This window comes from Mycetomoellerius zeteki, unplaced genomic scaffold, assembly GCF_001594055.1.
Source record: "Mycetomoellerius zeteki isolate Tzet28-1 unplaced genomic scaffold, Tzet1.0 scaffold1, whole genome shotgun sequence".
NCBI classification, from domain to species: Eukaryota; Metazoa; Arthropoda; class Insecta; order Hymenoptera; family Formicidae; genus Mycetomoellerius; species Mycetomoellerius zeteki.
The window spans coordinates 105,118-124,497 of record NW_017255910.1 but is presented as its reverse complement, the minus strand read 5'-3'; the positions used below and the strand labels follow the sequence as shown (position 1 = coordinate 124,497).

General features: G+C 31.1%; 1 protein-coding gene across 1 annotated transcript in view; it reads left to right on the top strand.

The window, feature by feature from the left end:
• LOC108731098 (lachesin) overlaps window positions 1-19,380 on the top strand; it is a 123,435-nt gene that overhangs the window by 76,679 nt on the left and 27,376 nt on the right. The window contains exon 8 of the mRNA XM_018461195.1: window positions 7,882-8,037. Coding sequence (XP_018316697.1) covers window positions 7,882-8,037 — 156 coding nt within the window. The remainder of the gene's footprint in view (window positions 1-7,881; window positions 8,038-19,380) is intronic.

The window sequence follows — 19,380 nt, the reverse complement described above, 5'->3', positions numbered from 1 at the left end:
TCAGATAAGATTACGCCATTTGCGGAGCGATCTGCGATTCGAAATGCAGAAGATGCACGCGACGACATATCAGGAGTCATCCGAGAGAGGAGAAGGCAATGTGGAGAATATTTGCTCTCAGAGAGAAATTAATTTTGTGTGAAAAATAGGAAGATAAAAATAATTGAAATAAACAATGAATTCTCTGTGAAGAATATAAAATATATATAATCGTTTATCGCGTTTTTCGGAAAAACAAATGGCGTATACAATTAACTTGACATTACAAAAAATGATGTTGATCTGTGCCAAGATTTTTATTAGGTTTGTGCATTAATCAAGATTTATCCTTCCAGCTTGTCCAAATCAGAGAATACAGATTTTAATTTTATATTGCGTTATTACATCGTTGGCTTAACCAGCGACCTAATTAGGCGCATTTAAAATTCAATTACTGACGTCGTTGCGAGATACTAGTTGGGATGTACACGGCACAAAGTGAGATTGCATTGTTGGTGGTAGCACACGATCTAGATCTAGATAGCCATAGCATTATCATTTTCAAAAAGGAGATCACGAAATTATACCAAAAATCTAATTTTCCAAAGAGCATTTGAACAGTTTGTAAGGTGCACAATTTTTATTCGCAATTCGAATTGCAGTTTTATTTTTGCTAACAAGTTTTATTTTTATATGTCTGTTTTTCTGATATATTAAGTAAAAAATTAAGTAATAATTTACATACTGAAGATGGCCATATTTTGGCCGAAACGTTTATGATTTTATGCTTTAATAATGATATTTTATTTAAATATATGACTTTCGCTATTAATGTCCTGTGTATGGCTATCTGCTTCTTTATTTATTGTTTAAAAAATTAAGTAATGATATTTACAAGGAAAGTTATCCAGATGTCCAATTAGTTTTGAAAAAGTAGAAATTACAGTATCCTCCTATAACTATATATTAACTTGAATATCCTATTAAATGAGTACCATTCGCTTGGAAAATTTGATATTCGTTAGAGGAATGGATTCAAAGTCCACTATAAGCGGTTCCGAAAATGAGTTTAAATGACATTTTTTCATAATTTTTTCCTTTTTATGTTTTCTATGTACGTGTGAGTAATATACGTAAGTGGAATAGAAAAGAAAACTTGGATTTATTTACTTGAAATAATGCTTATCCTTAAAGAAAATGAACGTAATAAATTCATAAATTATACATATTGTGATATAGGGTAGAGCGGGGCTATTTGAGCATAGGAATAAGTTGGTCAAATGCAAATATCTAAATAACCAAAATATATATAGATACATCTATGCTTGCGTAATGTAGCACAAAGACAGATATTACTGTACGTTAATACAATAATCTATGTCCGGTCGTCAACAGCCAAATATGTGTGCTTTTTCGTTTTTGTATATCAAAAGTAAAATTATTAGGTGAGTATTCTTTTTGAACTATATGGTAATTAAAGCGATTGATAATAATTAAATGTATTTTTTGGATATAAGTTATTATCGTATTTTTTAACTTTAATGTTTAAGTTGCTATTTTATTTAAGGCTTTTCAGTTATAAAAAAGTATTTCAGTCAACACCGATATGGGGTTTGTTGGGCCAATACCTCATAACTAACCTTATAAACTCAGCTACTTAAATGAAATCTGTCTTTATCAATGCTTTTTATTCTATGTTAACGATTAAACATATATTTTACGTTTAATTATTATAAAGAGTAAAAATTTTAATTTTTCTAATTTTGTTAATTAAAGCATTTAAAAAGAAAGAATATTACAAATTATTATATTTAAAATGCAACTAATAAAAATTTGATTAATATACACATAATCCTTTCATGTTTTTAATAATATATAACCTCATTAAACGATTATCTTCATGGCTCAACTTATCCTTCGAGGATGCTCAACATGCCCCATTGATGGGGCATATTGGTCCACTTTGCATCCTTGTAACGTAATTTTTTTTTATTTACGAGATATATTAAGGATTTATAAGTACTTAATTATTGAGCCAGATGAACATGCAACGTTTTAAAGCATTTATCATTAATCTATCATAATTGTGTGAAGATTTATAATAATTTAAAGAAAAAGTGTCACAACTAGCTCCGCTCTACCCTATTTTAAATATGTTTGAAATACGTTTTATGAAATTACAGAATCTCTCAATTAATATTAATGTAATTATAATATTTTAGAAACTTTTATGTTTTGATAAACGAAAAAAATAATTTCTTGTAAAGTTTTTAAACAGAAATCTTTTCGGAATAAAATTTGTTTTGTATATTGATATGTTTATCTTATTTAGATATATATCTATAATTGAAAAGAATGAAATTATTTGCCGACATTTTGTATCAATTCTTCTGTTTCTTCTTTTTATATTGATTAAAGAGTTATGGAAAACTTCTTCGTTTATCAGAAGTTTAATTTACTCTTTAAAATTACAAACCAAACTCTGTGGAATGAAATTACAAAGTAAAAGCCTTAATTAAAGCTTTAGACTTTTGTTGTTCTGACATAAACATTTGAAATAGGTAGAATCTAAAGGAATATTTTTCTAAGAATTTTAAAATATTTGCCAACTAGTTATGTTTTACATAAAATACGTTTTAATGGATTCTCTAATGATAAAAATGTGAGTATTTCGAAAGTGATGTTATTTCTCGAAAACGTATAGGAAAATATGAAATTGTGACTTTGATAAATCGAGGATCAAAACTATTAATACTTAATGCAATATATATCTCGCTATTTTCTTTTTCTCAACTATATTCGCGAATCTGTTTCCCTGTCTTTGTCTTCCTTTGCTCATCCTTTTCTTCTCGCCTGTTTCGCGAAACAAATTCTTCTTGACGCTTGCCATGGCACTTTGGGAAAGGTGTCGCGAGAGACTCTTAAATTTTCAACGAGTTATTTCGAAACTTCTTAAACAAGCCCGCGATGCTCGAAAGGATAACAAAAGGAGGCCGGATGAAATACGACCCCCGTTGTGATTGCTTTGCCGACAGAAAAGAGAATGTTAACGGGTGTATATATTCGTATGTATCGTTTACGGAGGCGTAAATGTAAAGATGCGCCCACGTGTTTTCGAGGCAAGTGACCCAGAAGCTGCCATATTCTTACGAGGTCGTGAAGAAGGTGCGAGGCGAAGTTTGTCCGGGGCGTATTTAAACTTTTATTCGAAAACTTTTTAGTGCTCAAGTTAGAGGCTGGGTGGGTTAAAGGGTTGCTTGTTTGCAAACCAGAAAGACTGTAGAATTTAACGAGGAAAGAAAGAGAGAGATAAGAGAAGAGAGCTCTCGGAGAAGGTGAGATAGGAATGTGCATGGAAGGTACATTATCAGCCTAACCGCCGAGCAGTAGAATGCAAAATTCAGTCGGATGAAAGCAACTCAAGAATAGTCAGAGCTTAAGAGAATTAATTAAGAATGTATCGTATAATCCTTGCAAAAAGTTTAAAGTGGAAAATGTGTTAATATTTATAAAAACTTCCGTATAAAAGTGAATACTTAAAACTATGCACATATGAGGAAGTTGTGTGAATAATGTTATTTCTATTTAACAATACATTAATAGTATATTTATTACAGTTTCTGTAATTTTTATTATTATTATACTACTTTGACTTAAAAAACAACAGCAAAAGATTTAAATTTTTTGTATAAGTACTTTAAGCATTTGAGATAAGACGACTTATGCAAAGTCTCATTGCGATGTAAGGATTATTTATTCTGTAAATAAATAAATAAATAAACTTTATTTATTTACTGAATGAGTCATTTCTGTATTTTAATAAAATTTTGCGAAAATAATTTTGATTATTTTAAGTATATTTATACAAAAAATTAAGATTTTTGCATTAGTTTTTAAAGTGAAGTATTATAAAAATAAAATTTACGTTACGCGCGCGCGCGCGTGCGACGCGTTTATTACAGTAAATAAAAATGTTCTGTTATTTATATAAAAAAATGATATTCATAAAACTGATTCACATATAAATATATTATATATATATATATATAGTTTTAACGTAAATTTTTATGTGGAAAGTATAAATTTTAATACTTCCAGTTTCAAACTTTTTGTAGGGACTATACAGAATAATACTATAAGAGACATTCGAATAAAAATCGAGCGTTTAAGTAGTTTCCTAAATATATCTTCTATGGTAAATCTTTTCAGACATACTCTGAAATGACTCGAATCATTACATAGTTAAATACGATATTTTTGAGTGTAGGGTAAATACCAAAATTACTTAATTATTTGGTACTTTTTAATTTCGCTATGTAAAATTTTTATTTAACGTTCTATGTTAGAATTTCCTAAACGTGTGCAGATCCACTTTTTAAAAACGAGAAACATTCCCTACCTATCTAGCTTAAATAAATATGCAAAAACGCGAAATAAGTAAATTAATTATTTATTTATATCTCTTTATTTATATCTATGCTGCTTCTACTTTCTAATTTTTTATTAAATTGTTTCTCAGATACGTAATAAGGTATATGTTAGGCTCTTGTTTTCTATTTCTAATGATGATAGTTTGGTGTGGACATAGAAATGAAAACGACAACATAAAAAATTCAACTTTACATACACAAAATCGTAAAAAGATACGCGTAAACGCAATTTATACATCTGCGCCAAATAACGAAAAATGTAATTTAATATTTTAAGTTTTTTCTCAATTTACCAAAAATCAATTCGCGACCCATACTTTGAAAATATCTGATTTATATTATTTATTATTTCAGAAAAACAAATAAAATTGGTTCTTCTGTAACAATATGAGACGAAACTTGAAAATGAAATAAGCATTCTCATGTTTTTCTTTCTTTTTTTTTTCAAATGATTGTGATCGGAGTCAGTATAATTCATATACTTTGAATACTTGGGGACATAGTTTTCGAGATCGCATCAACAAACGATACGCGCGGGACCGTGAACGATGGTAGTTTGAATAATCTTCACGATTATGAGGAACGAAATAAGCGTCAAAGCATCTCGCTACCAAGTCGCAGAGAATGGGTCTCCGCGCAGTAGAAGTATACAGGCCCCGTGGCGAATATCAACTTGAATTACACCCCGAGTTGATACGCATTGTACAGAATTATCGTGTAAGTAAAGTTTCAATCTACTACTAGCAAAGGCTGCAATTCTCCCGGGATACACTTTCATATTTACAAAGATAAGACGCTGGCGCGTCAAGTATAATCTTATATTGTAGACAATACAATCGAATTAGACGTGGCAGACGCATTGTCTTATGGGAAGAAGCGTTTGTTAAACATTATGTGATCATGCTGTCAAGGGAGTTACTTAGTAAAGTAATTACAACTAAAATAAACGACAGCCGTCTACCTTCTGTCCTAATTCATAATATCGCTTCGCAATTATTTGATATTTGTTAAATAAATAATTATCACTTCTAACAATATTATGTAGATATTTAAGATTGCAATTTGAAAATAACAATGTTATATTTTTTATTAGACAATTTTTCCAGTGGATTTTGTTTTGCTTTACAAAGTGAAGATGAGGCAATTTTTGTAATTTTTTTAAAGTTACTTAAGAAGTAACAGTTCAAAGATATGATTATCACGATCAATATTAAAAAAGTTGAAAAGTAAAAAAGTTGAAAAAGTATTATAAATTAATTTTAAAAGTTTTAGGTATCCAGTACTTAAAATTTCAAATGGAATTACGTGTTAAATGGTAAGCAGTTAAAATTCGAAATAAACGCTTTATAGAGGATTGCAAATACTTTTCACGATCTCCTTTTTTTTGCCGCGAGATTCTCTTGTGAGAAGATATTTTGTTCAATGGAACGTCCGTCGGCATTGAACGCAACAAGTTGAACTTGGCTCGTTTTCAAAGAAGCTTATAGAATTCATCAAACTTACGCCCACCACGTGCTTGTACGCATATGTTTTCTATCCCATTCATTATAGATTAAATTTTGCTTGTTAGGAATGACGCAGTGTCAACATACGAAGTAGTGAAAAAAATAGTATGTAGCAAACATAAAGCGGGAGGCAATTATAAATACAGAAAGGAGTTTTCAATCTTTTTATTTTTTCCTTAAATTTATTTTATTAAAAATAAAATTACAATAATAACGGACAATGAGAGTATTAATACAGCGCGGAAATTGGTGCGCAAATTATATATAAAAAACTTTTTTCAAATGATATTCAATATTATATTTATCTAACATATAAATTTACTTGAACGTTTCGATTTTTCTTCAAACCATCTTCAGCAAGTTGTGAATGTTTTAGTCGATGTCTTGGTAACATAATTTAAGTGGTGTTTCTCCAAACGTTAATAATATATAGTTAAAAAATGTGTAAGTGATTTGACGCATTTTTCAGCCTGCGTAATTTAAACGATTATAAATACTAATCGGGCTCTCGAAATTAAAAATAAAATTACAAAATTTTATTTTTATTTTATTAAATTGAGAAAAAATTGTTCTCTTGACTAAGTTAATTTAATTGTCTTTATTTTCTTCGTTGGAAAATGTATGTATTTAAAGTAAAATATAATATGTTTGACTTAAATACAAACATTCTTCATCGTAAGAGATAAAGATGAACTAAATTAGTTTAGTCAAATGAACATTTTTTTCCTCAGTGTACAAATATATAAAAGAAGAAGTTTTTAATTAGAATTTTAGTTAAATATTAACGTAGTTATTAAACTACGTTAATTATTTAGCTGTTTCAAATTTTAAGTTCAATTTTAATTAATATTAATAATAACATAATTGTTAGATTACATTAATAGTTCGATTATTTCTATTTATATGCTTCCGTTTTCAAAGCTTTTACTTTTATTTTTAATATTATATAAGTACGTATTTTTTAATGATTTAATGTGTTTAAAAATATAAATGGTATTTAAGAACATGAACATTGAACATCTTGTATTAGCCCGGCATTGTATTAGACCGGCAACTTACCTCGTCCGTGGGTGTGGAATTTTTGACTAATGAAAGAAAGGGGGGGGGAGTACAAAATGACAACCTTTTTTATTTTTTATTTATTTTATGCTATTTATTGCCGTCCCCTTTTTTACAATTGCGAATTGCGATCGTCTATCTAACAGTCGGTAAGGGATCATTTATATTGGCCGTAACCGTATGCGGTAATTTGTAAGCATTGATTAATCACATTCGAGTATTATCCTCTCATTCAATTGTAATAGAGGAATGCTCGACTGTGATTAGTCAATTCTTACAGATAACGGCATACGGCACACGGTCAATAAATGATCCCTAAAAGTTGAATTTCTGTTATGCGCGCAGTTGTACTGTCATCACAAATATCGGTCGGCATCCGCGTAAAACATTTTGAAAAGTTTGCAGTTGATTTTTGATCCCATTCTTGGATTCCTTTAATGTAGATTTCCACACTAAGCTAAATTTTGGGTGTGGAGTGCTCCACGATTCCACACTATAGTTGCCGGGCCTGTGTATTAGTAGATACAAGAAAGAAGGATTTTTAAAAGCTTTATTCATTTTAAAGTTGGAAGTTGATCTATCTACGTGTTTATTATGTAATACTATAAGTGTAATACTATAATTATTATGTAATACCACTCGTAATATATGTATAATTACATTAACGAATCGGTTAAATTTCCATCATTTTTCGTAATTTTGCTGCTGCGGCCTTGTATGGTGTAGAATAGTGCGCATAATATTTTATATACGCGATAAAATAAAATCAACAGGAAAGCACGGGGAGCACGGGGGAAAAAGGAAAGAGAGGTGACGTACCGGACTGAATTATTGACGGGTGTAAAAGAAGAAGGGAGCAAACAGGAGAGTGCCTGGGTTAGATGAGAAAGGTCCTAATCTATTTTCAGGACGACCGAGCACGCCACCGCCAGCAAAAAGGCTGACCACCGTGTGGCCCTCGTCGTACAACCCCTACTATCCGAAAAGGACAGAGAGACCACCTCAGCCGAGTGAGGAGAGGGTTGAGAGGCCCGAGCAGAAGCTACGTGGTGGCGAAAGTACAGGTGAGGCTTGCATTCTCTCACCAGGCCCTCCCTGCTTTCCCGTTTCTTCTTCTAGTTAGCGCGGCTGCCCTATTATGCGCCTCTTCCGTTCGCGTCCTAGCATCATTTCCTGCTTACGCAGCACTAATATTCTGGCTTCGGAAATAAGATGTAAGGGACATTCATGCGCTATTCTGCACCATGCACCCGGATATGTAGGCCGTCGCGAGAATCATAAACCACGTGTATTCAGAGATAAATTACCTTGTCAGAACGGCGCACAGAATTTATCAATGACTGATCTAAGATAACAAGAATAGTTGTAATATTAATATATTATAAACATGAACTGAGAGAAATCTGTAGAGCTGCGTCATAAGTATAATATCTATCTTTCTCATATATTGAGAGATTGAAATACATATCAGAGTGATTGGCTAACATATGATATATCTTTGCCTTTTTTTAAGGATATACGGTTACTTCGTATGTGCATATTCGTCGTATTCATAAGGCTAAAAAAGAGATATATCTCTGTCCGACAGTATTGACTGCATTTTATGTACACTGGCGAGATATAGGAATGTGCCAGATATATACAGAGAAATATTTTAAAAGCAAATTTATCAAACTGGATCTGAAAGCGATCGTGCTTCAAATTTTTTTAGCATAAATTACAATAATATTTTTTTAATACGAAAAATATAAAAAGAGATTTTTGTATTTAGGGAATTAAGACTTTACACAGAACGATTTTACCAAAGTATTTAAAAATTGAATTAGATACGGAAAATAATTCTATTGCACCATCAAAATAAATGTATGCATATAGGACGCTCAAACATGATGAGCAATGCTACAGAGAATTTTGGTATTCTAATAATCATAGATAGTTTGAGAGCGTTCTCGATGTACATCGTTATTTTGATGATTTACCAAAATTACTTTTTGATAATAATATTTAGCTCAATTTTTGAATATATTTCATTAAAACTGTTCTTTCTGTGCAGGAATATAAGAATAAATTTGCGATATTCTCCGAACAACACGCATAATTCGTATAAAATTTATAACTTTCTAATTTAAAGAGAATTTGCGATCTCTAAGCAGTAATTATCGTTGTATATCTCATTTTGCTTCTCTCAGTGTCGTGATAAGATGCAGTCGTGACAAAGTTCGAATATACGAATAGGCGCTCCGATCGTTAACGAGATAACGAGCTTTAGCGAAATGGCCCGAAAAGCCATTTCGTTCCGCCGCCATTAAATTCAGACCGGAAGCGTAGCGTGCCAGAACGGAACCCTTAATAAGATGTTTACTCCTTAATGACTAATGTAGGCCATCATGATTATGCTAACTAGCAGTAAATAAAGCGGCACACTTGCTTCTTGTAATTTGCTTATTTTATTTAATTTGATTCTCTTTTGTTATAATGATTATCATCAAGCAAAATTGTTCATAAGGAAATCATATACGAAACCACAATGCGCAACAAAAAAAACAGAATCATGGCAATTCGATTTTTACGAGTATAGCTTTGAAAATGCAGAGTACTTTCGTAAACAATTTTTTTTCATTTATTCTGTTTTGCTTAATTCTTTGAGTAAATTTAAAACTTCGTGGACCAAGTTGAATTTGCATTTTCATAACAAAATCGCGGCGGATTGTTTGTGTTAGATTCGGTAAGATTAATTGCGCTTTCAAAATAAATCGCATGAGATTAATTTCGCGAACGCGAGAAAGAAATGATTTCGCGCAATACGGTATTCAGCGGCACAGTAACATGTCGTCACGTGCGCAGATATATTAAGCCAAGTAACGAACGTCAATTTTCATTGAAACATTTGTTACTTTGTTATTGCAATATGGACGGCCACGCTCGCACCATCCATAACAAAATCTGTAGGGCGTTATTATATGGCAAATGCGTGTCAACTGTGAAGTATTGCATGTGTGTCCGCCATTTGTTTTCATTCATTAGAGGTTGTTAGCGGTGTAATATTTTACTACATCAAGACACGGCTAAACGCTAAATCACAAAAATCTCGACGCAAGCGTCGTAATTTTTTTAAGATTATCAAAACTATGTATCAAAATCACTGCAATGTGATTTTGTGTACTGCATGACTACTAGTTTTTATTTTTAGTATATACTTTTATTTTTTATATTTTTAATATGTACTCTATTACTTTATAAAAATAATTAATGAATTCAACAACAAAATAATTTTTTTTTTTATAAAGAAACTGGATCAATTTATTGTTTAACCGGAAAGTCACTTAGAGAACCATCACTTTTACGAAAAAATATGAATTATTGTAAAATATTATTTTATATGAATATTATTTAATGTATTTTCTTTCCTTTTTATTACTATTCTTTACAAATCTTTTAATATGTAATTCTATCGAAAACAGGCAATAAAAAAGCTTTATATTATTTAAAATCTTTATTTTTTAGAAATACTATTATAATAGACAAGAAAAGTAAAAGGTTCTATAGAATATAAATCATAAAAAAATAAGTGCCAATCAAAAGATTTCATCACAATTATCTGAAAAAAGTAAATAGAAATCAAACAAATATTAAATGAAATATAATAAGTACTTTATGTAGCTTATTACGATATATAAAAAACAAATGTGAATCAGAGTTGACACTAAGTGTTCATAAGTGTTTATGTGTATATTTAAATTCTTTATTCAGAGTAAAAAATAATTAATTAGACGTCTTGATCCTACACTTTTGAGTCAATAAGTACAAAACGATGTCGAAGACGAAATTATGATATAGAAAATAAAGATATACTTTATTAAGAATCAACAAATACTATATGAAAAGAACAATTTTGCTGAAGTGTTAAAAAATTTAGTTAGATACAGACTGAAAATAATTCTGTTGGACCATCAAAATAATTATGTCGGAAACTCAAGGGACACGGTGAGTAATGCTGCAAAAAATTTTGATATTTTAGTAAAATTTTTTCTGGCTTGAGCGTCCTACATAATTATTTTAATAGTCCAATAGAATTATTTTCAAATCTGTATCTAACTAAATTTTTAAATCATTCTTCAAAATCATTCTTTCTGTGTAGTATGATAAGAAACACCGTATCAAAATCCTTATCTTACAAGAGCATAAATATAGAAACTTCATACAGAGTCAAAGTGCATACTCGTCGATGTGCGTGATGCATTCGAAAGAAGAAAGCTGGCGATAAAAACGCCACGTCGCTGTGGTTTCGCGTCGAAGCGACGAAGTTCAACTTATTCATGCGCCGCTTTTGTACAACGCATTAAAGATGCAACAATGACCTGTATTTCTTACACGATAACGCCTACACTCTCGCAGCCGATGGTCCGCGCCGTATTTCACTGCGTTTTTCTACTGCTCGCCGTTGTTGCTATCGCGCTCTAGCGTCTCCCTCGTGAATATTTAATCTAATAAAATAGTGAAATAAGTCCGCACGCCAGAAACATCGCGAAACACGTGCGCCAGTTTCCTTACGACCAGCTGCAGCTGCTACTGCGGTATCATCCTGCGCTGGTGGCGTACGTAGCAACATTATTCCGTATCGGAGTTTTATACAAAAATCTGTATTCCGCTGACTGATTTCCGCAGACTTGTCTTGCGGATTTATTAATAATGTAATTCAAACGAGTCAATTTTTAATACTAATTTGTGGCGCACAATTAATTAATATTTGATATTACTTGTGCAGGAATTAATGTGAATTTATATGGAATATATATTACAGTAAAACACTCTCTCCGAGAGAGATAATGATACATAATAATACGATATTTTAGCATTTCGAAGTTCAGGGTAAAGGTATCGTAGTACATAATTAAATTCTATTGAAAATTTTATCCGTATTTATCACGGCAATTATATGAATGTCACGTGCAACATGCATTCATATAGAAATGTGATTTTAAATTTAATATAAACATTTTAACATAATATAAACATATTATAAATAAATTTTTAATAAATTTTTATATAATATATAAAAAATTACTTTTAAATAAATTCTATACATATAATATAAACATATTGCATATTACTTCTTTTCTCATTATATTTCTATTTAGAGCTGTTTCTATAATAATTTTATTTATTTATGTAACTTCGTTTTATAAGTAATTCTTTGTTTAAACTAAAGTTGCAAAACAATCACTCTTTCAATACGCTCAAGCATTCAATAAATCAATTATCAATTACCAATTGTCAACTGTTAACACGTATAGCAAAACAAAATCCCTGCGTTTGCGACAAGAGACACGTAAATACATAAGGTATAGAATGTGTTCCGATGCCGGGCTGAATAAATGCCACTATCAGGTTCATGGTGATTAGCAAAGCGTCTATTCGCGATATCGACGTCGTCTAACGACGCTGTAATATCGCACATCCATAGGGTGTGCCGAGATAATCCATACTCTCTTTTCGGATTATTCTAGATACGATATAGATCATTCCGCATTTCTTATAATTAGTAAAGTTTACACTAAGGAATGTCCCTATTATAAATATTCCTGTAACTTGCATTAAATTCTCACAAATTTGAAATCATTGTAACTTATTTAACACTAAATAAAAAAAGCGCTTTTACTAATTATTCGCATGTTTAAATCAAGTTTGGAAAATTTATTAGATTTCCAATGGATTCTAAGCCAAAAAATATCCCGACGTACTAGGTATACAGAACTCCAAATTGGGGAAAAGGTCCCTAAGTGGCGGAAAATGCGACAGAACTTGGGGCACCCAGTGTACAACAACGCTCGCACAAGGATACGCATTCGTGCTCTCGTATCTGCTGTTCTGAAATATGCATGGGCATCCCTTAGTACGTTTAGGAGGAAATTACGTAGGAACAACACGCGCGGTCTCTATAGCATCCTGTTAATATTAAGCATGCCTCTCCCACATTATCCTCAGGTACTAGATACTACCGGGCGTAGCCACCTGCCAGTATAAGTCGTGCTTTTAGCTTAGCGCGCTCCAACACGAAGCTACGCATGACTGCGTCAGCCAGGCTCGATCTACATGGATAGGAAAAAATTAAACTTCGATTACCGTTCAGCTATCAAGGAATCTCGCAGAATAATTTTTATCTATTTAGAAATATCTTCCTTGATTACTTAAAATTGTATGTTCCATAAATTACAGTTAATTAAGCGAACTTTAATAATAAGCATGGTTGGAGCTTTTTAATTGCAGTTTCCGCGAAAATATTATATTCTTCTCGGTGATGATTTTTAACGTAATATTTAATATTTTTTCAATTGGTTAGTTAGCTCGGTAATGTAAAATTGTAGCTATCCACGGTTTTAAATTAAGATCATTAGCATTTCAGAAAAATTAACAACACCCGTGTCGAGTACGAAGGTCTGAAAACGTGTTATTAAAACGATAATGAATTCCGAGAAATTTCTACAACTGCGAGCTGGGTGTGTCTCGTCGCATTTAGTTCTCGGTAATTTCATCCGTTAACTCATCTAGCTGTTATGACCGTATACTGTTAGATATCAAAGCAACTTAATCCCTTGAGTTAAATAACATTTTGTTACTTTTAATCATTTCAATAGGTCGTTAAACAGTTTAATTCAAGAAATGTATTAATTTGACTCAAATTTAGTTTATTATTGACTAAGTACGTTAATATGAACACTGTTTACTTTGAAACTAACCATAGAAATTGATTGATTTACATTTTACACATATCAAAATTATAAATAACAAAATGTTATTTAACTCAAGGATTTGGGTTGCTCCTTTGACATCTAACAGTGTAGTGACAACGAAAAAGAGAAAGATCTATAATCTAATACTTGTTCGTAAGACGATGATTTAATAATTGCTGTTGTTAATTTTGCCTCGAACGAAAAACCTCAAATGTAGCCTTACTAATTAATTATAAATTTTCAATTAATAAAACATTGGAACATATTTTTTTTTTAATTACACAAAGTTCTAAAGAGATTGATAGCATGACATCGACCATGCCTTAATCTAGGATCCCCGCGTACACGCAAAGCATCCTTTAAGGAAGACTTTAATTAAGTAGTTTCGTGCAGGAAGTCTCTAAATAACGTCGTGCAGATTGGACGATTTAGCAACGTCAAGTCTGGGCTGCATAAAACGGGACTAAATGTGCAATGCGTGTCATGAGCTTTTACTCCGTAAAACAGGGTCGCGTAGGAACTGAACGAAGGGAAAGATAAAAGCTCTTCTGCGAAGACAGATGACTTACAATTAGATTAAAACCATTTTATTTGAATGACTTTTGTTAAAACGATTTGCGAAACGTGCGCGTGCATTGCCGTAAGTATATTTTCACACACAGCGGAAAAAAACGATCATGAAAATATTATTCCTCGGGAGTTATATTCACGTGAACGACGAATAAAACTGTTGTTTTTTCGCTTTTACATCTTGAATCTTTCTCGTTATTTCCGAAACACGATGGAATTTTCATATGCCTCCGCTGTAAGCGATCCCAATGAACGACGATGCGTTTAAGTACGGGAATGGCAAAATTTAATTAGACTTTTTGCTCATTCTTAAAAATTTTTCGTAGTTACGATGCATTTTGTATCTAATAACTTCGGTAACCTCGCATTTAGAAACAGCCTGCCATTAAGGACGTTGCAAACGCATGCATGGCGTATGTTTTCTCGCATTCTCGGCAAATGCAGTTTCGTTCCAATTCCTGCCTGTAGTTCTCTCGATAACGCCATTTGACGAGCGTTTATGCCGTTAATAGCAGTCCCGCATTGTTTCTCTCGATTCCGAGGAATTCCGGAATACTCGCCGTTTGCATGAATGGCCTTTTAAAACGAGCTTCTGCGCATTTATGTATATATTTACTCTAAAAGTACATTCTGATCAAGTAACACTTGATGCATTTTAAAAAATAATGCTTATGGGAAATTTAATTAAAAGTTATTGTTTATTAATATATGTATAGTTAATAAATAATAATATTTTTACACTCTACTAGTAATTATTAAACACTCAATAAGACTTAATACATATTTTGTCCTTTACTTCAAAAGTGACACAACTAAAAAAATTAAGTTGCTCAAAGAAGAGGAAAAACTACTTGTCAACTGGAAAAAAAATTATTGACTTCTTTCAAATAATATCGATAAAGAGAATATATTCTTAACATAATAAGTTTCATTTTTGTCATTTTTATTTCATAATCCTATTTAAAAAATCATTCTTTTTTAATTGTGACGATTTTGACGATTCTTTTTAAACTGCCATTTTTAAGTTGTGATGACTCTGATAATTTTTTAATAAAGTTAAGTTCGTTCACTTTTGGTAATTGATATGGTAATATTTATTTAATTTATTCAAAGAGAAAAATCTACAACTAAATCTAATACTTGTTTGTAGAACAATAATTTTATAATTGCTGTCATTAATTTTGCTTTTAACAAAAAATCTTGAACAATTAACTTAATTAATTAAGCATATGATTTTTAACATTTTAATAAAACGATGAGAGTGTGTTTAATTTAAAAAATCTCATTTTTTGAGTTGTCATTTTTTAAGCAAGGAAGCGATTATATTTGATTGCTTCAATCTTTTGTACTTTTAATGATAGCATGCTAGTTATAAAAAAAGATGACACAACTCAAAATGTATGTATATGCAGTGTATTTCAAAGATGCAATTAAATATTGATTTCTCATCGTATCAATTTATTCGTGTGACGTCATTGTTAGTATCGTTCGATAAGTGATAAATTGTTAACCAGCTCAGCGTGAAGAACGTTAATCTTCGGATCGTTTCTACAGCATTTCGCGTTGCATTCGCGTTCCATCAAAAATTTCCCAATTGTCACTTTCTTTAGCTCTCGCGTAATTCTAAAGGTTTCCTAGGGACTGTTGCGTCGAATTGAAATGGCACGTATATATATATATATGTGTGTGTGTGTGTGTGTGTGTGTGTATGTGTGTATGTGTGTGTGTGTGTGTGTATATATCAACTCAATGCGCAAAATCGAGAAACGTAGGAATATCTCACGGCTATGTTTTTGTGAAATTTAATTATCCGTAACGCGTCGCCATTGCTGTTTTGCAAATATGTGCCAACAGGACGCTACTTAATAACGCCCGTTAATCAGACCGTTATGTTATACAATAATAATTTATTTTACTATGCAATTTACCGTGAAATTAATTATGCATTCTTCCCTTGCTATTTCTATTTCTAATTACTGTTTGCGTTTGTTTGTAGAAAAATAATTTAACCAAAAAATGTATACGATAATATGTGAAAATTGAAAGATAATTTGTATCAAAGATATTTATTGAGTCAATTTGTTTTGTTTAAAGCCAGAAGCAATGTAAGAAAAATAATTTTCAATTCTTCTCATGTAACTGATATTAGAAATAATGGCATGGTTTTGGAATATTAAACACCTTTTGATATTCTCACGCCTAGAAAGCTGATCGTAACCTCGTAAAGACAAGGTGTGGAGTTGAGAGTTTAAACAATCTTCGATCAACGGAGCTGATACCATGAAACGACCAAAGTCCTGGGAAATCCTTTGCTATCCCAAAGGACTCAACTTTGTTTCTAAACTCCACCCTTCCGTGTTGCTAATCGTCAAGACTTAGCGTCTGCCTAAGCCTATTAAATCAAGCATCGGAGGAAAATCTTACTTTTCGAAGTAAAATAGTTTTACAAATATATACGTATATAACAAATGTATATATATATATGTGTATATAAAAAGTATTAAATGCCAAGTTTATTTGCTACAGACAATTATTAGAATTTTTAATTTTGGGATGTGAGTTTAAATATTTATGTATTTTTAATACATATATATGATATTTATACACATTGTAGAATTGGAAATCCTAAATAACAGCTTGCAGCAAACAGACATGACACCTAATGTTTTCAAACATAAATGATTTTAAATAATAAAAGTAATTTATGTAGGTTTTTTTTAGAGTCTTGAAGTTATATCACTTATTTGCTACAATACAACACCCAAAAAATAAATTTAAATATTTTGAATCACTAAGAATTTGTAATATTAATTTTAAAATGCAATTTTGATGTAATCGATTATAGAGGAACAAAATATGTTCTTTTAAAATATATTCTTTTTTTTATGTTTGCGTTCCTTTTTGCAAGCAATTAAAAAGTAACTATTTTTTAATTGTGTCATTGTAGCAAAAAATAAGCAATATAATGTATAGTACATAAAGGATTTTTTTGGATATTCTGTAAAGTGTTGTAAATATGCGCCATTACATCTTTTGTTATAGCAAATGTATAAGTTACTCGCTTCGATTCATGCCGAAAAATTGGATGGAACGCTTTTAACCTTCCCATCGTGGAACTTTACGCCGCCCATAAAATCTGCTGCGCAGTTCGACACCTAAATTATGCGCATATATATCGATCAACAACGTGTACGCGCTAATACTTCATACAAACACAAGTTATAGAGCGTAAAACTTCGACGTCTGTATTGACGGTACGCGTGAATGCATTTGTTATCGAATCGTCGGATCGGAATGAAAATGATCGCTGATGGATGGATAATGGAATATTTAACCATGATTTAAATGTTTTCTGGTGTGCGCTCAAGTCCTACGCTGCGGAATTACTTCCGGCATTTCTCATTCAGTTCCATTAATACGTGAATTAAAACTTACCATGCGCGGCACACATATACATAATCGTACTGATAACATTTTCTATGATTTTGAAATGACGCGAAATAATTTAATATAGGACACCTTTTTTCCATGTTAATATTTAATGCGTGTCCATAAACGTGAATAATTTTTATGAGCTAAATCATTACGCTTTTTTCTTTTTTACAAAAGTCGCACGTAATTAAATCATCGATCGTCACGCGCACTCGATTTACCAAACACGATTTAAGTGAGAAAAAGAATGAAAAAGAATGCAATACCTGTTGCTTAATAGAGTTATTGAACGTCCTAGAGACAGATAGTCTGTTGTGTCGCTTCAAAGTGCGAATACAAACTACAGAAAACTTAATGTACTTTATTTACTACATGTTTACTTTTTTATTAATAATAAATGAATTTATCATAATAGTCTTTTTGTAACAAGTTGCAAAAGATACGATTCAAACAAACGATTACCTAAACCGTATTTATGAATCTTCTAAACCTTTTTTGAATTTATAAATGAAAATAATTAAGAGAATATGAGATTAATAAAAGAAATAATATATGTTTAATTAGTAATTTAGTAATTAATTAATATAAGCAATTCTTTTAGTGACAAAGATATGAAAGAAATAAGAAATGAGTAATATAAACAAAAATTTAACAAGTTATTATGTCATCTTATTATGTATGTGTGAACATTTAAAAAAGTCAGGTATGACAACTGATAATAATTTTTGATCAATTTATATAGTTGATAATAATGTAATTGTACAATTTTATTTTGAATTTTAATATTGTCATAAAAGTAGATTCATTGTAGAATGTTAACTAATAGAATATTAACTAATCTTCTAATTAATTATTTTCTCCGCATTTGCATGTAATACCTGTGAACTTGTACTGTTGGCTGCGTTCAGCAGAGAAAACTAATTAGTTAGCGCTTAGTGATTCTTTAATATGATTAGTTCTTGTCTTTAATTTTTCGCTGGATTTAAGTGTAAAAACCAATCATATTGAAGAATCATTAAGTGCTAACTGATTAATTTTTTCTACTGAACGCAACCAACAGTACAAGTTCAGAGCGCGTCTGTGAATCTCCATTATGAAAAATATGTTACCGCCGAACTTCCTTTGCGATATCATCTTTCGCGACAAACGAAGAAGAATACACCTGTTGCATGGTATCGTCGATAGGCTTATCGACAATCCGCTCAAGTGACGCATCAAGAAGGCCTGAGAAATAATATCAATATACGCATATCGTTTAAAATGTCGATAGAATTGCAAAAGAAATAATATGGCATATTTTTCAAATGCACGCCTTTATAATCTTTATACACGCGCTGTTTTATATTATATACTCAAGAACAAAATATAATAATAATCGGTCAGTGTGCTGAATTGGAACGAAATAATTTGAATTAGTCAAATCACATTCGATGGTTCGATTTATTTATTTTTGCTATGTGTATATATACATGTGCTACACATAATATATACATATATAATTCCTTTTATAAAATATGAACACATAATCATAATCGGATTGGAGCGATCAATGTTGATGCAAGCCGGTCTAAGCTGAACGTTAAAATTCCCGGTAGTCGTATAATAATTTAACGCAAATCAATTCGCTTTTATGCGAGAGACACGACAACTGTAGCAAATGCATTTAATAGTAAA